The sequence below is a fragment of the Mesoplodon densirostris genome, chromosome 19, assembly GCF_025265405.1.
Source record: "Mesoplodon densirostris isolate mMesDen1 chromosome 19, mMesDen1 primary haplotype, whole genome shotgun sequence".
Lineage (NCBI taxonomy): Eukaryota > Metazoa > Chordata > Mammalia > Artiodactyla > Ziphiidae > Mesoplodon > Mesoplodon densirostris.
Genome location: NC_082679.1, coordinates 48,133,365 through 48,157,749, shown reverse-complemented (window position 1 = coordinate 48,157,749; position 24,385 = coordinate 48,133,365). Strand labels below are relative to the sequence as shown.

General features: G+C 47.1%; 1 protein-coding gene across 2 annotated transcripts in view; it reads right to left on the bottom strand.

The window, feature by feature from the left end:
- Positions 1–216: 216 nt before the first annotated feature.
- CDH3 (cadherin 3) overlaps positions 217–24,385 on the bottom strand; it is a 43,934-nt gene continuing 19,765 nt past the window's right edge. The window contains exons 3-16 of one of the 2 annotated variants that reach the window (XM_060083197.1): positions 17,398–17,480; positions 16,047–16,172; positions 15,661–15,816; positions 15,434–15,578; positions 13,989–14,155; positions 13,205–13,333; positions 12,099–12,284; positions 10,167–10,408; positions 9,637–9,782; positions 8,619–8,843; positions 5,328–5,534; positions 2,574–2,704; positions 2,057–2,203; positions 217–426 (exon numbers count right to left, since the gene is read on the bottom strand). In XM_060083197.1, the coding sequence (XP_059939180.1) occupies positions 217–426; positions 2,057–2,203; positions 2,574–2,704; positions 5,328–5,534; positions 8,619–8,843; positions 9,637–9,782; positions 10,167–10,408; positions 12,099–12,284; positions 13,205–13,333; positions 13,989–14,155; positions 15,434–15,578; positions 15,661–15,816; positions 16,047–16,172; positions 17,398–17,480 (2,300 nt within the window). Of the gene's footprint in view, positions 427–2,056; positions 2,204–2,573; positions 2,705–5,327; positions 5,535–8,618; positions 8,844–9,636; positions 9,783–10,166; positions 10,409–12,098; positions 12,285–13,204; positions 13,334–13,988; positions 14,156–15,433; positions 15,579–15,660; positions 15,817–16,046; positions 16,183–17,389; positions 17,481–24,385 lie in introns of both variants that reach the window. The other variant, XM_060083198.1, reaches the window with a different exon arrangement.

The following is a 24,385-nucleotide window of genomic DNA, read 5'->3' as shown; positions in this document are numbered from 1 at the left end:
CTAAGAGGTTTTCACTGTTGAAATCAAACTGCCCGGGTCCCTCCATGCTGAAAGGCTTAGAAACCTGCCCCTTTAACGTCACGCCTCTTCCCTCCAAGTTGCTAAGGCTACTTCTCAACAAGCTTCGAAGTCCCTGGTCGAGGTGGGGACGGAGACCCCTTGGAGATGCAGCTGCGGGCCTGGTGTTTAGGCCCCCGGCGCTGCAGGCGGGGAGGCCTAGTCGTCCTGGCCCCCGCCATACATGTCTGCCAGCTTCTTGAAGCGGCTGCCCCATTCGTTCAGATAGTCGTAGTCTTGGTCCTGGTCGGAAGCTGAGGAGGTGAGCGAGCTCAGGGAGGCGGCATCGGAGCCGCTGCCCTCATAGTCGAACACCAACAGGGAGTCATAGGGCGGGGCCGTGGGGTCCGTGTTGGCCGCCTTCAGGTTCTGGGGGACAGAGAGCAGGGGGTTAGGAGCTGCGGGATCAGACACCTGGCAGCTGTGGGAGCCCCGGCAAGTTAACTGAGCCTGCATTTCTTCATCTGCGAAGCCAGCTCTCCCCTCCTTTAAGGTTTTGAAGGTTGAAACTGAAATAATGCACATAAATCCTCAGCACAGGGCCCAGCCTAGAGCGAGTGCTCAGTGTGACAGGCCAGCAGTTCAGGGTGGGGGCTCTGAAATCAGACTGCACACACGATGTGTAAACTTAACCTCTCCATGCCATCTCTAAAATGGGAAGACTTCTTGTAGTTTTAGAGGAATAAATGAATATACGTAAATATAAAAACACTTATTAGCATAGTACCCGGCATATAGTGGAACACTATTTCCTCATTTGTGAAATGAGGAAGACAACAGGATTCCTACTCTGCAGAGTTGATGCAGGCAGGCATTAATTGAGACAGTATCTGCAAACTGTCCAACACAGATATTCCAGAAACTGTCTTCATCTAACTGAAGGGAAAATCTCCTGGTTATTTGGCTCCAAGGCAAAGTTGCCCTGAGCAACTTTCCCCAGCCACTTCTGTTTTTGCACAGGATTCTCAAATATGCTCAGGCTAAAGAAGAGAGTCTGACCACCAGCCTATTTCTAGAAAGCAAGAAAGGTAAGAAGGGTTCAACCCAGAGTGAGGTATCCTGACCACCCATTCAGCTCTGTGCCCACTGCTGCTTCCCTCAACTCCCCAAATCCATCCATCCTCCCCTCCTTCCTTCTTTCCTCCCTCCCCTCCCATCTCTCCCTCTTCCTTCCCTCCCTCGTATTAAAAACCTCCTTTTACTGCCTGCTGTCAAGGTACCAGGCTGTGCTAGGGTGATATCACTCATCTTCTATGTACCTAGGTTGTGGTTCTCACAACCCTGGCTATATATCTGATTTCTTTGGGGAACTAAAAGAATATCAGAGCCTAAAAAAAATGAATGTCTGGGTCCCAGGCATTGATATTTTTCAAAATTCCTCAGATAAATCAAATATGTGACCAGAATTGAGAATATCAGAGACACTTAGCTATTAGCAACAGTAGCTATCATTACCTAATACATGTTAGGTACCAGGTCAGCGGTTCCCAAACTTAAATTATCTGGGAATCTTTAAAAGAATTCTGAAGCTCCAGCCACATCCAGATCAATGGAATCACAGTCTCGGGGGGGTGAGTCAGAGGCATCGGTTTTTGATGTTCCCTAGGAGATTCCCTGTGCTAGCATGGTTCCAAGTGATCATGCATCCAATCCCTAAAGCACCCTACAACAGAGGACACCAACTTTGCTCCAGATTGGAATCACCTGAGATCTTTAAAAATTCAAATCCAGAGAGTCTGGCTCCAGAGTCTTCTCCTGACAACCACTATATTTGCTGAATAAAGAAGTAATTCCTAACCTATTCTTAACCACTCTGAAACTTAGGGTTTTATGGAGGAGGAACAGAAGCCCAGAAGTTACTCAAATATGCCAGAGGTCACACAGCAGGTTGGAGGTAGAGTCAGGATTTGAACCCAGAGCCAAGACTCCAAGCCTGTCTGTGCTCATGATGCTGCTGCTTGAATAAAGGGCTGCCCTAGGATGGCCCCCCTTGCCTCACCTCGATGATGAAGTTGCCGATTTCATCTGGGTTGGCTGGCCGTGGACGGTATGTGGGTGTGGGGATGAAGGTTGGTGCCACATCGTTGCGGAGAACCAACTCAGGCCGGGCCTCCAGGCCCCGGTGGAGTTGGGTGATGTCATAGTCCTTCATGAAAGGGGAAGGTCATGGGATGGAGAAGGACCCTTCCACTCCCCCCCGTTTACATTTTACCCTAGTTCCGTACCATTTGGATGTTCTGGTTCATGGGTAGGTCTTAGAAGACAGATAATGTCAGAGATCTCTGAAAGCCCTAGTTTCCAAACCCCCTCCTCCCCAGTTAAGCACAGGTTCAAGGTCAAGGTGGCTGGGGCCAAAGAGACTAGAGCCATGGACCAGACACCCTCTCAGAAGACGGATGCTTCAGACCAGGGTCTGGTTGACGCAGCTGACATGGTGAATTGGTTGACCCAACCATCCCTGCCAGTGGCTATGGGGGCCATCCACCTCCCGACCCCCAGAGCCCCCAGTGCCCCACCTGGTCCTCCTCGCCACCCCCCTCTTCGCCGTAGTAGAAGACGTTGTCACGGGTGTCGTCTTCTGGGAGCAGAAGGGGCTCCTTGATCTTCCGTTTCTTTCTCACCAAAAACAGGAGCACCAGCAGGAGGACTGCAAGAGATGGGGAGTGTGAATATTCACCCCCCAACAACCACACGGCTGGCCAGGACCCACAAACCCCCGGAGCCCCATCTAATTCTAGACCCCTCTACTCAGTAGCCAGAGCTTAACACACTTCAGTGGCCCCCTTGCACCTAGGAAAATCCCTGACTCTTCATCAAGGCTACAGGACTGGCCCCTGCCTGTCTCCAACCCTCCCTGCCACCCAAGTCTAGTCACATTGGCCTCCTCGGGGTTCCTCAAATATACCCAGCAGTCTCCCACTTCAGAACCTTCAACCAGGCTCGTGCCTCACCTGGAACACTCTCTGTGCATATGCATGGCTCTCACCCTTGAGCTCTCAGCTTAAAATCACCTCCTCCTACTGGCATTCTGACTTCATTCCCCCACCTGTAATTCTGTATCATTTTACTGTCAGTCTTCCCATATTGGTGGTACTGGTCCTTAAGGAAATCCTCCTTTGTGGGGATGGGAATCTCCCAGCAGATGTTACTTTTCAACATGACTCTTTTTCAGTCACTAGCTGTCCTCTAATAACCATAGACTTTAAGTTAAAAGCAAGACAGTGCAACTTTGATATAATGTAGTAATGTGAACTTAGGTGCAAATGCTATTTTGGCATTTTAAGAGAGGGACTAGGTTTTAGTAATATGGTTTGAAAGGCTGACAGTCTATTTGGACACAGTGGGGACTGGCCAGCTAGTGCCTAGTTGCTCGCCTTACCCCCAGTTAATCCCATATGAGGAGGGTACCGCCTGGCCCTCTCTATGGCTGTTTAATGTAAGAGGACAGAGCCACTGTTTAGCTTTATCCCTTTTTTTGCCTGCGGGTGGAACCACTGTCTCCCTCTGGCCAGACAAAACTGACCTAGCCTTCTTTGGGAGTCCATGGGTTCTCAGGATGCACACCCTCTGTGGGCTAGACTGTGACCCCTCCCTCACCTTTTCCTCCCCCCTGGGTCTGAGGAAAGGCAGGAGGCAACCCGGACTTCTCACCTGCACCCAAAGTTTATGTATCCAGCTGCCTACTGATACCTCCATTTGGACTCTTCCCACGGTCCTTCCCAAACTGGTTCATGGAAGCTCCATGTTTCTACTTGTTCAGGCCTTGGAATCATAGATGGCTCTTTTCCTCATACCCCATATGAATCTGAATCGATTCCACCTTGAAACATGACCACCTCTCACTCTGCCACCCTGGGTCTGAGTCACAACTACCATCTCACCCCTAGATTATGGCAGTAGCTCCATATGGCAATCTGTCCCCACCCTTGGGGCCCTCTACAGCCTGTTCAGTAGGAATCCTAGAAAATTCAAGTCAAATCACATTGTTCCTCTGCTTCAAACCCGATGACTTCCCATTTCAACCAGAGTGCTTACAATAACCTACAAGGCCCAACACGCTGCTCCGCCACACCCATCACGTCTCTGACCTCATCTCATCTCTTACTCTTCTCCCTCTTGCTTTTTCCATCCCAGTCATTGTTGTTTCCACACACAAAGCACAGAGCTGCCTCGGGGCCTTTGCACTTGATGTTCCCTAGATATCTGCATGATATGCTTGCTCACCTCTTTCAGGTCTTTACTCAAATAGCCCCTTCTCTGTAAGGCTACTTCTTGCCCACCCTACTTAAAATGGCAGACCTCCTCCCCCGACTTTCTTTTAATCCATAACAACACCTATTTCTCTGCCAGATTATTTGTTGTCTGCTCTCTGCACTGGAAAGTAAGCTCCATGAAGGCAGGGGCTGGTCTGTTTTGTTAAGTGTTGCACCCTCAGCACCTAACACAGTGCTTGCTACACAGTATGATGACTAACTAAAGCTTGCCCTTGTATTCGTATGTGATTGAATGCACGTTTTCTGTGTAAGGACAATTCAGAGAGTGAAAAAAGCAAATGTCATAGGTTCTACCTTTAGAGCAAAGAAATTAGTTTTTTTTTTTTTTTTTTTTTTTTTTTTTTTTTTTTGCGGTATGCGGGCCTCTCACTGTTGTGGCCTCCCCCGTTGTGGAGCACAGGCTCCGGACGCGTAGGCTCAGCGGCCATGGCTCAAGGGCCCAGCCGCTCCGCGGCATATGGGATCCTCCCAGACCGGGGCACGAACCCGTATCCCCTGCATCGGCAGGTGGACTCTCAACCACTTGCGCCACCAGGGAGGCCCAAGAAATTAGTTTTTAACTAAATATTTCTGCTCACTAGACCAATGGCTCTCAAGCTCTAACATGCATCAGAATCCCCTGAAGGGCTTGTTAAAACACAGATGACCGGGTCTTACCCCTAAGCTTCTGAATCAGTAGGTCAGGAGTGGGCCAGAGAATTAGCCTTTCTAACAAATTCCTGGTGATGCTAACGCTGTTGGTTGGAGACCATGACTTCAGAACCACTGCTCTAGCCACTAGATGATCTGACAGCAGGGTCGAGTCTGCTCCCAATGTATCCCCAAAGCCTGGCACCTTCCAGAACCTCCATAAACATCTATGGATTGAATGACACTCCCGGAATTAAGAGTACAAGGAACAGTTGCGCATTGTTGGTGGCCCCTTAGTCTGTGAAGTTCAGGGTAGAATCAGGTCTTCTATCCTGTCCTCCGAAGGGGAAGGGTGCCGGCACTCACACAGCAGAGCCAGGACAGCACCCAGGATGGGGAGGAGGAAACTCCCCTTCCAGCGTTCAGGGCAGGTCTCCACGTGGCCGTGGCAGTCACACACGGTGGCCCTGATCACCGTCAGCTGGTCCTTGTCGCCGTGGTCGGACAGAGAAAGGTGCACGTCGTATGTGTCTTGCTTCAGGAACTTCTTCAGGGACAAGGCCACTGTGTCTCCTGGAGTGGACAGATAATTATTCATCTCAGGAAACCACAAATGGTGGGAACCGAGCACACCATGACGGAGGTTTGAGGAGGCAGCCTCTGCATCTGGGCAACAGGAAGCAATATCCCCAAAGCACACTAAACCAAGTGTTAAAAACTGGTATTTGGCCAAAGCCAAATTTACCACTGTGGAAAGGATTATTTGGCTAGAAGAATAAATTCATCACTTTATTTAAAATAATCACAGCATTTTTTAAATACGATGTTTTTAAAAAGTCATGGCATGTAGAGCCAATAATTTCTCAGTACCATTAGCTGCTAGATTATTCCTTGCCACAAAACATTGTTCTTCCTAAAAGATAGCTAACCCAATCTGTTAATATTTACATTAACTGGCCACCTGTTTTCCTATTTGAAAGTTCACTACCATTTATTTCTGCAGCATTTTGCTCTTGCAGTAGTAAATATAGTGTTTATACCTCAACTGTATGATAGAATTTCAGTATCTGAAACACGGATAGTCTGAGTGAGCATCAATTATTAATAAATCCAAATGCATATGACTTGGTGATGTAACTGATGTTGTTAAGCAGATCAGAGAGGGTGCTAACCTGTGTTATCCCAGCATTAGCGACAGCACACAAGTTCAGAGATGCCGGCAGTGAGGCTGCAACAGGCACTGTGCTAACCAGCCTTCAAAGGCCCGGGGCGGGCAGCAGGCAGCCACAGAGCAGAAGCCAAGCCTCAGTGCAACGGGTACCACTCTGGGGAGGGTGTGCAGCACTCCTGGAGTGGGGAGGGGGGCTGTGTTTGTGGGTGAGAAATACAGGGTCAGAGGCCTCTCTGAAGAAAGGCCTTCAGTTTAGACCCAAGTTTCTCAAAGAGGGCGCTATTAGCTTGGGTGGAACTATTCTTCATCATGAGGAACCTTCCCAAGCATTCAAGTCCTCACCACTAAATGTTGGTAGTGTCCCCCCATCACTGGGACATTCAGAAACAACCCCCCGTTTCTAGCCCACCCACCCTCAGGCTTGCTGGCCTATTTCAGCAGTGACTAGGAGCCATTTTCAGTTCAAAGGCTCTGCACGCTCGCTGGGACCCTCTGTTAAAAGGCCAGAAGGGAGAATTCACCCTGTTGCCATTCAGCAGCAGCAGGCAGGGAGAGTTCTGTAGGCTGAATGTTTGGTCTACCAAGTGGAGAGGCCAACATGGGGTATTTCACCCAAACATCCCTCTTGCTATCCTGTTCCCACGCTGGAGGGCTGAGTTCTCAGCTGATGATGGTGCTGGTGGCAGCGTCAGTGACTAAACTGACACTTACTATGTGCCCAGCCCAACTCTGACATAGACCCCAACTGTAAGAGGCAGGTTCTGTTATCCTCATTTTACAAATGCAGACATTGAAGCTTAGGGAGGTCAAGTAAGCAGCCCAAGGTCACAGAGGTGTAGAGTTTGGATTAACTCCTCTGCCAAAAAAAAACACAGTCAGATAGAACAACTAAGTCAAAACCAAGAACCGGGTATCAATGCTAGTATCAAGTGTTGGTACCACTGAGCTTTGGGCATAATGCTCACACTTGACAGAGCCAGATCTGTGACTGTTGGGGAAACAGTGGTGGTGAAGATGGCCACTGGCGTCTACCGAGCACTGATATACCAGACAAGATGCCTTTCAGGCACTCATTTAATCTTCACAGTGATTGTATGGAGGTAGGTATTATTATGGCAGCCTTCTACAAGTAGGGAAACTGCAGAACAGTGAGGTTCAGTAACTTGCCCACAATCACAAACCTGGTCAATGGAAGGGCTGGATCTTGAACCAAGGCATTCCGGCTCCAGAGTCTACGCTTTGTAAACGATACAGTCAGGGAGGAGAAAAACTGGCTTCTAGGCCACAAGGTGGTGACAGGAGACCAACTTGGGTTCCCTCAAGGAAAGGTGCTGGATATATATCCCCAAATCACAGGAATCATAAAAATGAGACAATATGTGTGTCTGAAGCAGGTCTCCCCAGTCCTTTCTGGGCGGGGCTCAGCAGCAGTAATAGGTACGAGGCATTTCGTTACTTTGGGGCAGAACCTGAATGTTCTGGCTCCCCATTCCCCTCCTGGGGGACTCTAGCCCCAAGAGGAAGAGGAAGATGCTTTAAACCAGAGTGAGCAGGGTTTCTCCAGGGGCCTTAGTGGCACTTGGGCCTGGATGCATCTTTCTCACACACCTGGGTCCTTGCCCACTTGATGCCAGCAAGTCCCTTCTCCAGTCCTGTGACGACTGAAAAACCACTGAAGGCTGAGGAGCTCCAGGGGGATGGGAAAGAGGAAGGACAGGGAGGTGGCTGGAAGCAGGGATGTGAGGGGGTGAGGGACCCCAGCTTCAATTTCTGCTCCACTGCTTATCCACACTGTGCCCTTGGACACACTATTTAACGTCTCTGAGCCTCATTCTCATCTGTAAATAGGGATAGAAATACTGACCACAGAGGATGGTAGAAATATTAAATATGGAAAAGTACAAAAAGCATCTTGCATATCACCAGGGTTTGATAAATGGTAAGCTGCAAAGCATCCTGGTATGGCAGACTGCCTGCATTCCAATCCTGGGGCCATCATTTTCTAACCATAATGCCCTTGGCAAGATATTTAAGCTTCTGTAAGCCTTGGTTTCCCCATCTGTAAAATGGGTGCACGTGCATGTATGTGTGAGATAACAGTACCTTCTTTACAGGGTTGTTGTGAGGATTAAGTAGCCGAATCTATGTAAAGCATCTGAAGCGCACATAGCACACAGCAAGCATGCTCAGGCATGTTAGCTGTTATCACCATGCTGGAGTTCTGACTCCCTCATTATGTGAGAGTGAGAAAGGCACATTCCATCTCTCTGGACCTGTTTTTCCAACTGTACAGGCAGGTGGTTGAGCTAGAATGGTCTTTAAGGGCTCCTGTGGAATTCCAAAGGCTTACACTAAGTTAATAAGCAGCATTTAACTGACATTCTTGAGGAGACTGGTAATTCGGTGACCCACAAGACACTGGGGCAGGAAGGTGTGCCGGGTCTTGGTAGGGGGCAGACACCCATCTGCCACCACCACTCAGTTACCTTTCTCATTGACCTCTGCCGTCCAGTAGATGTCCGAGTCGTGTGTGAGCCGGGCCCGGAAAGGGGAGGTGTGGGGGGACAGGTCCTTGTCTGTGATGTTCAGCACCTGAGGCAAAGGGCTTTGGTTGCAGATGGTGATCTGACGGGGTTCAGGGACTGGGCCATGGTCGTTGACATCCATCAGTGTTAGCAGGAGGGTCCCCGTGCCAGTGGTGGGAGGGCTCCCTGTTCATAATCACACACATGATCTCTTTTCAGCATGTGCCCTTGGTTGGGTTGATGAATCAATATTAAGCTCCCCCAGGACCTACCCAATCAGCCTCAGGAGGGTCCTATTTACTGTCCAACTGTAACCTTTCAAGAGCCTCTGTACACTAGCTTCATTATAGATCAAACCAGTGATGACAAATGCATGGCAAACATACTATCATTCTCATTTTGTGTCCATGGCAGACATTACTAACTGATCACAGCACAGTTGCAGCCATTTCATCCAGACAGCCACTACCAATCTATTACAAAGAGAAACCTATTGGCCACCTCAGGGCTGATGCAGTGTTTGCTGATCAGCTTCAGGGAAGTTTTGCTTCCCAGCCCTGCAGTAACCTCTCGCCTGCCTCCAGGCCTTGGTTCAGTATGTGTCAAGTAGAGATGGTAATTACATCATCACCCCCAATCCTGTCATGGTGTGACATCACTAATCAATCATGACACTTTCCAGGCAGCCCCTTTCAATCATTCACAAGGGGAAAACAACAGGCCAATTCAGGGCTCAGTGAACCCCAAACTTAGGCTGAAAGGAGTCTTCAGGATACCTCCTAACTCCTGGGTCTTAGGGAAATTGAAACCAGCCAACCCTAGGACCACCCTCTAAAAGACCCCTCTGAGAGACCCCTCTGACCTCCCAGCTAGGATTGCTGACACCGCTTCCCCACACCACACTCTGTCTGTGGAGGGGACCTGCTGTGTCCTCGGCTCCAAAGGCGCTCACGTGGAGGGGCTGGGAGGAAGCTCTCACCATTGTCCGTGGCCAAGACCATGACTTCGTAGATGTTGGTCCTCACAAACTGCTCATCCTCACGGTCCAAGACCCCTGCAGCAGTGACCTGCCCACTGTCTGGGTCCATTGCTAGCCACCCTGCCGGGTCTCTCAGGATGTGGTAGCTGGAGCAGAAAAGTTGAGAAGAATCACACACTCAGAATACTCAGAGTTCTGGAGTCATCATTCAAAGCCTCCTCATGCCAACTGGCAGAGGGTTTCATAGGACTCAGGGCTCCTAAGCAGGATTACATGGAAAATGCATCTCACCCCCAAATGGGAGCCTGAGCAGAAGGTGGGGTCCCAGCAGGGACACATGAGAGGGAGCATGAATACCTGTCCCCTGGACTTCAGCCATGTGGAGGGTAGGAAGGGAAGGCCCTGTACAGGGGTGACGTTCAAAATATTTAATAGTCTTTATGGCAATTAGAACAAATTCTGGCTATAATAAACAACCCATCCAACAGTACCCATGCATTTAGCTGAATTTAAGCCCAGCTCCTATGTACCTGATCTTCTGACTCCCCTTGTCCGGGTCCTGCGCGGTGTAGGTGCAGACAGGCTCGCCGACGGAGATGCCCTCCTGGACCTCGATGACTTTGGAGGGTGGGTCGAACACGGGCGGCTCATTCACATCCTCCACGTGGACCACTATGGTGGCCGTGGAGGTTGGGAGCTTCACCACAAAGGGAGCCTCGTTGATCACTTCAACGTACAGGGTGTGCTGGTTTTTGGCCTCGAAATCCAAGCCCTGGGACAGAAGAGGAAGGAGGACCTGAGCCTCCATTTTGTGAGGAGGCCCCACGCAGTGCTGTGATGCCAGAAGGAAAGGGCCCACTATGAGGGGCTGGAGGCTCCCACCAGCAACAATATTGCCCCCTCCCTACCCCATAGAGCCTCCTACATTTCCTGAGTGGACATCCAGTGAGGCCTCTCAGACCACCACCCCAAAGGCAACTAGACTAGTAAGCCCTAAGCCTAGAACTGGTTCCCTATGGGGTGATGACACCCCCTAGGGGGTGTTGTAGAAACTTGGAGGAGGCATTTCTAGGTGTCCTAATGACTGGGGATGCCACTGGCATTTACAGGCTGGGGCAGGGACACAAAGAACTGTCCCATATCCCATGTGACTTGCCAATATCACCATGGACATTCATGTATTTATGGGTGTGATGTTCTGTTTATATTTATAGTCTAGAATGTGTTTTACATATAAACCGAGTTTTTGGTGTGGTTTTTTTTTTTTTGTTTTTTTTTTTTTTTTGCGGTATGCGGGCCTCTCACTGTTGTGGCCTCCCCCGTCGCGGAGCACAGGCTCCGGACGCGCAGGCTCCGGACGCGCAGGCTCAGCGGCCATGGCTCACGGGCCCAGCCGCTCCGCGGCATATGGGATCCTCCCAGACCGGGGCACGAACCCGTATCCCCTGCATCGGCAGGCGGACTCTCAACCACTTGCGCCACCAGGGAGGCCCGGTGTGGTTTTAATTTATACTGAATTTTCCAGGAATGCAACTTCTGAGGGGAGCTTGTAATTTGATTTGTTCAGGCCTTTCCCAAAGTTGTTTATTTGTTGTTCTGGAAAAACATCAATACCACTCGTGATATGAGTTACTAGAGTGACATATAGTATCTACTACAGCTGGATGATGAGCAAGAAACTGACCACTTCGTTATGTTTTCTAGTGTACTTGTGCCCAAAGTTTTACATATGGAAATATTATCAGTAACTTTTCCTGTAAAATTCTCCTTTATTTTGCAGTTAGGGCATTCCAGTTTTCTAGAAATTATGTAAGTTAGAGAAGTTATATTATAAATGAAGTTCATTTCACACTGTGAAAGGGGTGTTACAAAGTTTTGGTTGCAAGGAGGGGACAGCCTTTAAAGTATTATATAAAGCCCCACTTCTCAAACTGGGCCATTCTTCATAATAAACCAGGAGGTAAAAGAAATCAAAGAAAGATTGGACCCATCTTCTTGAAGCATCAATTTTATTAAAAGACTTTTTGAGAGGCAAGGGTATGCCTAACTACTAAGTAATTTAAAACATTTTACTATCCAAACACCTAGATGTGAATTATGGATTGAATGCAAAATTAGCAAGAATTCCAATAAAACAGAGACCCTCTGTGTAAGACTGATTGGGAGCAGCCACTGGACACTGCGATCTAGGGTGGGGGGCCCACTGATCTGCCTCAATTAGATCAGCAACTCTGTTTTATGAACCTGTTTTATGAACTGGGTCCCTGGGTAAGGTTTAGTTTGAACAAAGGAATTCCCCAACCCAAGAGGAATGGGAGAGTGTTACAAGCCACTGGCCTGGTACACTCCCTGGTGAGTGGTCCAACGTATGTCTCCCAAGGCAGGTGGTACCCCCTAGTCCTGGAGGCTGTAGACCTGACTGTCCCAGGTGTGGCCCTTGTACAAAGCCCAAACCGACTCACCTTCTTGGTTGTCAGGATACCCTGGTTGCTCTCAGGGTGGGTGGTGATGGTAAAATGGTCCCCGTTGTCACCTTCCACGATGCGGTAGGTAGCCTGCCATGCCGGTGAGTTGGGGGCATCCAGATCGGTCACTGTCAGCCTCTGCAGCTCGTGGCCCACTGCGTTCTCAGGCACACGGGCCTCGTACTGTCAGCGTGGGAAGCACAGCACAGTCAGAGCAGAGAGACTGACCACCTTGAGAGGCTGTTCCACTCTTCACTGGCTGTGAATCCTCCATCCAACTCTAGGGGAGCCCCATGCCGCTCACACTTTCTGGGACCGCCCAACCCACTTATTGGGGTTTCAAGGCATGCATGGATGCAGAACATCCCAAGAGTCAGTCTCACGGCTGCTGGGACAGACCACAGCAATCTTGGGCCTGCTTTCCCTACACCCAGGGGCCTGACGCTCCAGGAATCTCACTGATCTGGGTGCCCAAGGCCTCGCCATTGAGTAGTCACCTATATCTAGCTGAGATCAGAAAGGCATAAGGAAGGTGGCGAGAAGGGCTAGGGGTCTGATCGCTCTGGGGCACTGACCAGGAACTGTTTTTGGAAATTCTAGAACAGGTGGCAAAGATGGGGAAATCAGCTGTTGAGAACAAATTTTTAATCAGGCCTAAACAATGTTTAGCAGTCAGAGGTACCTACAGATGGAAGGGGGTGGGTGTCACCTTGACTGACACTGAGTCCTCTGTCACGTGAGGTGTACAAGCATCCACTGGGGGAATGTGGGCAGGTATAGGTGTGAGGCAAATTAGGACTTTCCATATCAACAAAGATTTTCACATTGAGCACTTGTGTACCTGGGACTGTGTTAAGAACTGGACATAGATTATTTCATTTAAAGCTGAGAAAAATGCAGCAGGAGACAATGGAACATCATCTCCATTTCACAGATTAGGAAACAGGGCACAGAGAGGTTAGGTAGTTCACCTCAGGTCACATAGCTCACAAGTGCTGGGACTGGGACTTGAAGCAATGTAGGCTGGTTCCAGAGTTCCATCAGAAAGGAGACACTTAGTCCTTCATCATCTGACGAGGGAAGAAGGAAGGAAGGGGCATTACCTTCTGGGGCTCAAACACAGGAGCGTTGTCATTGGCATCGAGGATTTCCACTACGGCCATAGCCGTGGTGCTGGAGCCGTCCCCGTTCATGTCCGTAGCCTGGATGGTCAGTGTGTACTCAGGGACTCTCTGGGGAGAAAAGGAGAGTGAAAGTGGAAGGCCACTGCGCGTTGGGCCCAGCCTTGGGTGTACGGGGAGGGAAGTGGAATGTAGTCCTCCCTCTCGGTGTCCTCTTGATTCCTGACCCACTGCTTGCCCACTGCAGGAAAGACCAGAAGCAAAGGGTGGAGGGGGAGCGGAACTGTGGATCCAAACGGTTCTCCTGGGCCTGTCGTGGGATGAAACCTGGGCATTGCCTCCTGACCCTGGGCGGATGCAGAATGGGAGCTTTGAGTGTGGATTTGGGCAAAGGTATTAATTAGGGAACAGGAGGCAACTCCAATATCCATGGAGCTAATTCTGCTTTGTGGCACACACGGGACAAATCTGGGCAATGTGCGTGCTAAGTGAGCCATTCCGAGAGGACATGAGAAAACCTGCAGAAAGTATTAAAGGTCTGCGTTTTACAGCTGCCTCCTCAGCCTTAACGAGATGGTTTGGCAACGTGCCACTGGCCCCAGGGAGCTGCAGGACATCAACGTGGGACATAGCAGCAGCCATTCCCAGCTGACTTGGGTCCCCACTGCTCTGCCCTGGGCTTTGGGGGCAGAGGCTTCCGCTCTGAGCGTCAGACCCCAGCCTGGGCTAGCCTGGGTAGGCAGCACCTTCCCCAAGGGCCACTTACCTCCCGGTCCAGGCCACTGGAGACGACGCTGATGGTGCCTGTGCTCCGGTGGACCGTGAACATGAGGTCCTTTGGCTCTTGACTATGGATGGAATAAGCAACTACCCCATTGTAGGTATTGATGGCATCGTCCTCATCCGTGGCTGTCACCTGCATCACAGAAGTGCCTGGAGGGGAGAAGGGCTGATGAGTGAGCAACCTTCCCTTCCAGCTCCTATTCCAGCCTTGCCCACTTCTGGAACTCCGAGAGGCTACACCCTGCTCACTGGCATGGTCCCATGTTCCACTTGTGGAAGAGATTGCTAATTAGTGCCCATTTCCCATTCTCCCCTTCCTTCTTAGAAACATAATCCTCATAATCATTCTAGGCTGAGCACAAGCCCACCGGGAACCAAGACTATTTAGCTTCTTGCAGCTAGCTGTGGCCACGAGACTGAAATCTGACGAATGGGATATACAGCTTTGGGGGAAGCGTTTTTCTGAGTTAAGGGGCTTATTCTTCCCACTCCTTCCCTCCTTCCGGATGTAATGGCCAGAGCTCCAGCAGCAACCATGAGGTAATCTTGGGAATAAAGCCAAAACAGCAGAGCAACGAGATGGAAGGAGCCTAGTTCCCCCCACACGTTAAAGCACCATTCCAGCCTGGCTTGACCACCTCTAGGCTTCCTGAATACAAAGGGGGAAAAGGTTCCATATTGTTGAAGGTACTGCTTTTCTTCTGGAAATGTCTGTTATGGGCAGCCTAACCAACTCACATTTCTCTGTAATTCTCCACAACTCAGAGACAGAGGGAGAGGAGGAGCCCTCCTCACCAGCACCTGTCTTTGAGGTCATTAATGTCACCTATTTCTCTAGTCTTTTGCCAGCCCCTCTCACCCTCTTCCCCAGCCTGACAATTCATTTTCTGCTCTCTGTAAACCACATTCTAACACCTCTCAGCCTTTGCCATCCACCTTGCAGCTGCCATTTCCCCAAAGAACCTCATGTCAGGTGCTTCATATCACACAGCAGTAGGCATGTGTTACTTCTAAACTTCACAGTTCTTTACGGTTGATATTAGCCCCATTTTCAGGTGTGAAGATTGAGGCTCAGAGGTCAAGGCCTTGCCCAGGGTCACAGCAGATGAGAGACAAAATCCAGATTCAAATATAGGTCTCTGCAGCTCCAAAGCTGCAGCTGGCTGATCATCTGAAGCTTCTGGGAAATTTTCAAATACACAGATTCTGGGGCTCTACTCCAGGGTCATTCTTCTTCAGGGATCTCGGGATGGAGTGGGGGAATCTGGATTTTTAAGAAGATCCCAGGTGATCTGAGGCACAGCCCAGGAAATCAGGTATGAAGGGTTCTTCCAGCCTTTAAGAGTCTGGGCTGATTCCAGAAGTGGACCCAAGGCCAGGTCTGGGCCCAGCAGACCTCTACAGCTGTGCCCTCCCCAGTCCTCTTACCGGGTAGTACCCCTTCCAAGACGCTCCCTCTGAAGACGTCCTGGGTGAACTTGGGCTTGTTGTCATTCTGGTCTGTTACAATGATGGAGATGTTCATGGGCTCTTCCACGGAGGCACCGTTCTCCGACACAGCGTGGCCAAAGAGCTGTAGATACACAGCCCTGGGGTCAGTCTGGCACTACCCTTCCTGGGGCCCTGCTCCTCGTTGGATGCTAAAGGTTACTTGCCTCATACTCGGCAATTTTCTCCCGGTCCAGTGGTTTATTCAACAGCAACCAGCCCGTTTCCTTCTCTATGGTGAAGACACCCTCTGGGGGGCTATCTGCCCCAGGCCCCGTGATGCTGTAGAAAATCTTGGTGCCTCTGTCTTTATTAGATTTGAGCTGGAAGCAAAAGAAAATGGCAGCTGACAAAGTGACAAATATCTCATGATTGTAGCAAAGAACCCTCTGTGGGGAGGGGTGGAGAGGCACTGCCTGATTAGAAACTGCTCCCATCAGAGAGTTTCCCTCTGCGGGCCCCAGGGCTCAGCAGCAAGAAACCTCATATTCAGGCCTTTGAATGAGAGTCCCTGAAGACACCAATGACTCCCAGGGAGAAGGCACAGTCATACCTGATGCAGCTTCTGGGGGAAGGGACCCTTGCCATTCTCAGGGACAGATATTGGCGGGACCACCCAATCTCTCTTGCGTCTTCGCAAGATACGTTTGGATGGGGAGATCTTCAATGCTTTCCTTTCCTGCAAGGAGAGAAGACCCCTTAACCCAGGTGTCCAGACAACTGGAACATACCCAACATCCTCTCACCTACGGGGGCTCAGGGCAAGGACAGAGGCCCAGATGGGTTTATTGTAAAAGAAAACTTGGAAATAATCTAAGTGTTCACTTATAGAGAAGGCCTAATTAAATACACTATAATATATCCATCTAGTGGAAATTGTATACAGCTTGAAAAATAAGGAATGTCTCTCTGTGCTGGCATGGAAAGATCTTTGATATATATCCATACTTAAGTGAAAAAGAACAAGGTATGGAACAGCTTAATGTAGTTTAGTATTTTATTTAACAAACACTTACATAGGGCTTAATATGTGCCAGGCACTGTTCCATCTTTTGTGTAAAAGGGTGGGAAAGTAAGGCATATATTCACATCTGCTTCTATACAGACAAAGTCTGGGGGATACTAGAAGCTTATAAGGGTGGTTATCTGTGAGAAGGGGATAGGCAGTGTACTGATGTATTTTTCAGTGCAAAAAGAAGGTGCAGACATGTGAATAGTATGTTAGTTTTGCATAAAAGAGGACCGAAAAGTTTATTTTATACCTATATATAATATATATAAATATATTTAATATAAATATAGAACAAATACATAAATTAGAAGGAAAGAAACTGGTAACAGGGTTATCTGTGTCTTCTCTTGGAGGGGTAGAGAAGGCATTAGACAGATGGGGAGAAAAAAGGGGAGGTTATTCATTCTATAACCTTTTAATATTTAAAATTTTGAACCATGTGGATATATTAGCTGTTCAAAAAATTAAATTAGACAAAACAAAGAAATGTGGCCAAGAGCCTCAGGTCCATCTTCCCAAAGGTTCATGAGATTGGCAGTCCTGTGTTGGGATCACCTTCACTTGCGGTTTACCGGCATGATATGGGAAAGAAGGAAAGGGAGGTGGGACAGGGAATTCAAGGGAGGAAGGGCACTGGGCCATTACTCACAAAGCAGGTCTGGGCCCCCCTGGCCTGACTCTGGCGCCCCCTACTGGGCAGCTGCAAGCACTACCCTGCTTATATCGGTACCCACGCGCACAGCTATGGGCAACTGAGGTCTAACCGTGTGTCCTCTGCAGGGGTAACATGGCTCACAACAGCCAAGGCAACCTCGGCCTCCTGGCCAGCAGCAAGCTGGGCATGCACGGAGAATGTCTTTCTTCTCTCCTGAAGGTGGACATGGTGTTTTACCTGGATTGTTTTGTTGTTCAGAACAGTGAAGTCACCATCAGTCAGCAGGGCCGACTCTTGCCCAGGGCAGTCCGTGAAAACTACTGTGGGGAAGGGAGGAAAAGAGTATTAGGAAGGAGGGGCTTCTGGAAGATACCCCGTGGGAGCCAAGACCTGACAACAGCTCCCTGACTGGATCAAGGACTATTCCAAGCCACTGGAGAAGAAGGCTTGGCTTACTTCCTCTGACCACCAATGTGATCAAATATGAGTTTCAGATGGGCTTCTGAGTTTGGTCTCAAGAGGGCGGACCACTTCGTGGTTTGTGGGCCGAAGAACCAAAATCATAGATATTCAGCGACATTAGCCCCATGGAGTCTCACGAGACACAGAGTTGACCCAAGGTCACAGCTGGAGGCAGAAGATTTTAAGCATTTCTGAAGGCTATGAGTCTACATATGCGCTGTATGCATCCTGTTACACCATCACCCACACAGATCATTCTGGATAACCTCGGGTTGTTTCAGTCTGTCATGCTCCTTCTGAATCCTCCCTGCTTGGCTGCCCTTTAAACAAGCATTCTGAGTTAATAACTACCATTCACTAATCCGGAGACTGGGCCCATTTCATCTTTACAACTATGCTGCCAAGGTAGGCATGAGCTCCTTTACAAAGATGAGAAAACTGAGGTTCAGAAGCCAGGTCAGCCTGACTCCAGGGCATATGCTAGAGAGTACTCACAACCAATGTTCTTACCCACCCTTCCTTGTGGCCAAAGCATGGAGTCAGGGAAACTGCCAGGGGCTACAACTGGGTCCATTGGCAACATGCCCTGACCCAGGCGTTCCCATAACACTGGCCCAGACACCAGGGCTCATCAGTCTACTAGACTGCCACACAACAAGGACCAGAGGGACAGTGCTGTGCCATGGAAAGGTCAGCGTGAGCTCTCCCAACTGTCCTTTTTTGAAAAATTGTCCTTTAGTTTCAGATGATGATGACAATTGTTTTAAATAATCCTTCCCTAAAATAAGAAAGGATAACAGATGAGGGTTTTTAAACCACAAAAGTAATGTGACAGAAGCAAGAAGAACTACAATCCTGCAGCCTGTGGAACAAAAACCATATTCACAGAAAGACAGACAAGATGAAAAAGCAGAGGGGCTATGTACCAGATGAAGGAACAAGATAAAACCCCAGAAAAACAACTAAATGAAGTGGAGATAGGCAACCTTCCAGAAAAAGAACTCAGAATAATGATAGTGAAGATGATCCAGGACCTCGGAAAAAGAATGGAGGCAAAGATCGAGGAGATGCAAGAAATGTTTAACAAAGACCTAGAAGAATTAAAGAACAAACAAACAGAGATGAACAATACAATAACTGAGGGCTTCCCTGGTGGCGCAGTGGTTGAGAGTCCGCCTGCCGATGCAGGGGACACGGGTTTGTGCCCCGGTCCGGGAAGATCCCACATGCCGCGGAGCGGCTGGGCCCGTGAGCCATGGCCGCTGAGCCTGCGCTCCGCAACGGGAGAGGCCACAACAGTGAGAGGCCCACGTACCGCAAAAAAAAAAAAATAATAATAACTGAAAAGAAAACTACACTAGAAGGAATCAATAGCAGAATAACTGAGGCAGAAGAACGGATAAGTGACCTGGAAGACAGAATGGTGGAATTCACTGCTGCAGAACAGAATAAAGAAAAAAGAATGAAAAGAAATGAAGACAGCCTAAGAGACCTCTGGGACAACATTAAATGCAACAACATTCACATTATAGGGGTCCCAGAAGGAGAAGAGAGAGAGAAAGGACCAGAGAAAATATTTGAAGAGACTATGGTCAAAAACTTCCCTAACATGGGAAAGGAAATAGTCACCGAAGTCCAGGAAGCGGAGAGAGTCCCATACAGGATAAACCCAAGGAGAAACACGCCGAGACACATAGTAATCAAACTGGCAAAAATTAAAGACAAAGAAAAATTATTGAAAGCAGCGAGGGAAAAACCACAAATAACATACAAGGGAACTCCCATAAGGTTAACAGCTGATTTCTCAGCAGAAACTCTACAAGCCAGAAGGGAGTGGCATGATATACTTAAAGTGATGAAAGGGAAGAACCTACAACCATTACTCTACCTGGCAAGGATCTCATATAGATTCGATGGAGAAATCAAAAGCTTTACAGACAAGCAAAAGCTAAGAGAATTCAGCACCACCAAACCAGCTCTACAACAAACGCTAAAGGAACTTCTCTAAGTGGGAAACACAAGAGAAGAAAAGGACCTACAAAAACAAACCCAAAACAATTAAGAAAATGGTCATAGGAACATACATATCGATAATTACCTTAAACGTGAATGGATTAAATGCTCCAGCCAAAAGACCAGGTTTGCTGAATGGATACAAAAACAAGAGCCATATATATGCTGTCTACAAGAGACCCACTTCAGACCTAGGGACACATACAGACTGAAAGTGAGGGGATGGAAAAGATATTCCATGCAAATGGAAATCAAAAGAGAGCTGGGGTAGCTATACTCATATCAGATAAAATGGACTTTAAAATAAAGAATGTTACAAGAGACAAGGAAGGACACTACGTAATGATCAAGGGATCAATCCAAGAAGAAGATGTAACAATTATAAATATATATGCACCCAACATAGGAGCACCTCAATACATAAGGCAACTGCTAACAGCTATAAAAGAGGAAATCGACAGTAACACTTTAACACCTCGCTTACACCAATGGACAGATCATCCAAAATGAAAATAAATAAGGAAACAGAAGCTTTAAATGACACAACAGACCAGATAGATTTAATTGATATTTATAGGACATTCCATCCAAAAACAGCAGATTACACTTTCTTCTCAAGTGCACACGGAACATTCTCCAGGATAGATCACATCTTGGGTTACAAATCAAACCTCAGTAAATTTAAGAAAATTGAAATCATATCAAGCATCTTTTCTGACCACAACGCTATGAGATGAGAAATGAATTACGGGGAAAAAAACGTAAAAAACACAAACACATGGAGGCTAAACAATACATTACTAAGTAACCAAGAGATCACTGAAGAAATCAAAGAGGAAGTCAAAAAATACCTAGAGACAAATGACAATGAAAACACGACGATCCAAAACCTATGGGATGCAGCAAAAGCAGTTCTAAGAGAGAAGTTTATAGCTATCCAAGCCTACCTCAAGAAACAAGAAAAATCTCAAATAAACAATCTAACCTTACACCTAAAGGAACTAGAGAAAGAAGAACAAACAAAACCCAAAGTTAGCAGAAGGAAAGAAATCATAAAGATCAGAGCAGAAATAAATGAAATAGAAACAAAGAAAACAACAGCAAAGATCAATAAAACTAAAAGCTGGTTCTTTGAGAAGATAAACAAACAAACAAAAAGTAATGTGAACATGATGAAGTATTCAAACAGTAATGTGAGCATGATGAAGTATTCAAACAGTATATAAGAGTATAACATTAAAAAGTAGAATTCCAAATAATATCCAGACTATACAATGAACTCCTAAAACTCAAGAACAACAAAAAACAAACAACCCAATTAAAAATAAATAAATAAAAAGGCAAAGGAGTTGAAAAGACATTTCTTCAAATAAGGTATACAAATGGCCAATAAGCATATGAAAAAATGCTTAATATCATTAGTCATTAGGGAAATACAAATCAAAATCACAATGAGATACCACTTCATACCTATTAGGGTGACAAAAAAAAAAAGTAAATAACGAGTGTTGGCAAGATGTAAAGACATAGGAACCCTCCTGCACTGGGAATGTGAAATGGTGCAGCCACTGTGAAAAACAGTTTGGTGGCTCCTCAGAAGGTAAACATAAAACTACCACATGATCCAGCAATTCTATTTTTAGGCGTATACCCAAAAGAACTGAAGTAGGATCTCAAACAGATACTTGTACACATATTTTCATAGTATCACTATTCACAATAGCCAAAAGATGGAAACAACACAAGTGTCCATCAAGAGATGAATAGATAAACACAATGTGGTCTATGCATACCATGGAATATTATTCAGTCTTTAAAAGGTATAAAGTTCTGACACATGCTGCAACATGGAAGAATCTTGAAAACATTATGCTAAGTAAAATAAGCTAGTCACAAAAGGGCAAATACTGCATGATTCCACTTATATGAGGTACCTAGAATACTCAAAGTAATAGGCATAGAAAGTAGAATAGAAGTTACCAGGGGCTGGAGAGAGAGGGGAATGGGTAGTTATTGTTTAATGGGTACAGAGTTTCTGTTTGGGATGATGAAAAAGTTCCGGAGACAGACTATGGTGATGGTTGCACAACAATTTGAATGTACTTAACGTCACCAAATTGTTTAAAATGGTTAAAACAGTCAAATTTTATGTTATGCACATTTTACCTCAACTAAAAAAAAAAGTAGAAGTCTGATGTGGGAGTGTAAAATGGGATAGTCATTTTGGAAAACTGTTGGGCAGTATTTGCTGAAGCTAAATATACATGTTCCCCAAGACCCAGCAATTTTACTTTGAGGTATAGACCCAACAAAGACACAAGACAAGTATAATAGTCACAGCAGCACTGTCTATAATAGCTAAAGACTGGAAATAACCCAAATGTCCATCAAGGTAGAATTAATAAAAATATGGTGGAATATTCATATAATTAAATGAGTCAACCACAAGGACATACAACAACATGAATGAATCTTACAAATATGGTTGAGTGACAGAGGCCAGATACAAGAGAGGACACGTGTATGATTCCATTAACATGAAGTTCAAAAGCAGGTAAAACTAACTTGGGTGAAAGAACTTAAGACACTGGCCATCTTTTGGGGAGAGGGTTAGTGCATGGAGGGGAGGAAGATGGAGGGCTTAAAATACAGAGCTGTCTTCAGCTCCCCAGAGCCCCAGAGCTCACACACAGAGGCAGGTTCCTTCGTGGGAAGGCTGGAGTGTGCCCCTGAGAAAGAGAAGATTGCTTAGATACCAGCCCTGCCTCCTTGACGACATCCCCGCTGAGGAGTCATGGGCTGTGACAACATGCTCGGCCAGTGGGAGGAGGGGAAAGAGGGATCTCGGCCTGAGTCAGTTCCAAAGGGTCCCAGGGGCAGGGAGATTCCCAGGGTGACCCTGCCCTTTACCTCCAGCACACAGCTTTGTACTCTCATCTTCTGAGGAATCTTGCTTTGCCTTTGGGCTAAAAAAGACCAGGAATGATATGTGGCAGAGTTTGAATCATCTTAATACAGGGCAAAAGTTAAATAACCTATGGGGCATTCACTCCATAGATTTTTTATCCAGCTATGCAAAATGTAAGCAGAATGTAGAACTGCATATATAGTATATGTAACTATGCACAGGAAAAAATTTTTAAAAGACTGGAAGAAATGAAGCTTCCCTATGACTGGGGTTACCAGCTACTTATTATCTTTATTTTTCTGTAGGTCCAAGTTTTCTCTTAACATGAATTGTGTTCCCCCCCACTCAAATTCATGTGTTGAACTCCTAATAGCTCAGAATGTGATTATATTTGGAAAAAGGGCCTTTAAAGAGGTGATTAAATTAAAATGAGATTATTAGGGTGGGCCCTAATCCAGTATGACAAGTGTCCTTATAAGAGGAGGAGGAAATTTGGACACAATTACAGAGAGAAGACTATTTACAGACACATGGAGAAGACAGCCATCTACAAGCTAAGGAGAGAGGCCTCAACAGAAACCAGCCCTGCTGACACCTTGATCTTGGACTTCTAGCCTCCTGAGTTGTGAGAAAATAAGTTTCTGTGTTTAAGCCCCCAGTCTGTGTGCCTTTGTTACAGCAGCCCTAGCAAACGAATACAGCAAGCATCAATCTCAAGAGTCGAGAATCCCTCCCATCATGAATTACTATTATTAACAGCTAACATTTGTGTGTTTTTTCAAAATCTGTATGAATTTTAAAAATAAAGTTATCTATTTATGGCTGTATTGGGTCTTTGTTGCTGTGTGCGGATTTTCTCTAGTTGTGGAGAGCAGGGACTACTCTTTGTTGCGGTGCATGGGCTTCTCATTGCGGTGGCTTCTCTTGCTGCGGAGCATGGACTCTAGGCTCGCAGGCTTCAGTAGTTGCAGCGCACGGGCTTCAGTAGTTGTGGCATGCAGGCTCAGTAGTTGTGGCATGCAGGCTCAGTAGTTGTGGTGCATGGGCTTAGTTGCTCCACAGCATGTGGGATCTTCCCGGACCGGGGCTCGAACCTGTGTTCCCTGCCTTGGCAGGCGGATTCTTAACCACTGCGCCACCAGGGAAGCCCTAACATTTGTATACTTTCTCATTTAATCTTCACCAAGCACCCTATAAAGTAGATTTTAACGCCCATTTTCTAAATTGGGAAAATGAGGAGTTAAATGCATTCACTGAAGTTACATAGCTAGGAAATGGAATGGCCAGAAGTGGTGCCTAGACCCGTCTAGATTGAGTCGTTTATATAATATGGTTATATTATCTTTCTGACACACTTGAGAGTTTGTTTTCTTATCTCCTCCCTAACCCCCATTACCTGTGGTCCTTCTCCATCTATTGAAATAGCAAAGATTGATTTTTAGATGCCCAGTGAGGCAGTGTGTTATTTGGAGAAAAGTACTAGACTCAGGGATAATAACAGTAACTCTCTTACAGGTAGTTGTGAGGATTAAATGAGAATAAATGTAAAGAACTGACAAATAGGATGCATTATGGCCAGGTCTGCTGCTAATATTATTAATAGTGATGGAGACCCCATTCTTGTGCAGGCACTGACTTTAACTTGATGGGTGATCCTGGGAAATGCACTTGAATTCTGTGGGCCCCAGAATCAACTGTTTGCTGAAGTTTTTGTTTTGTTTTGTTTTTTGGCCATGCCGCATGGTTTGCGGGATCTTAGTTTCCCGACCAGGGATTGAACCCACGCCCTTGGTAGTAAAAGTGCGGAGTCCTACCACTGGACCTCCAGGGAATTCCCATGTT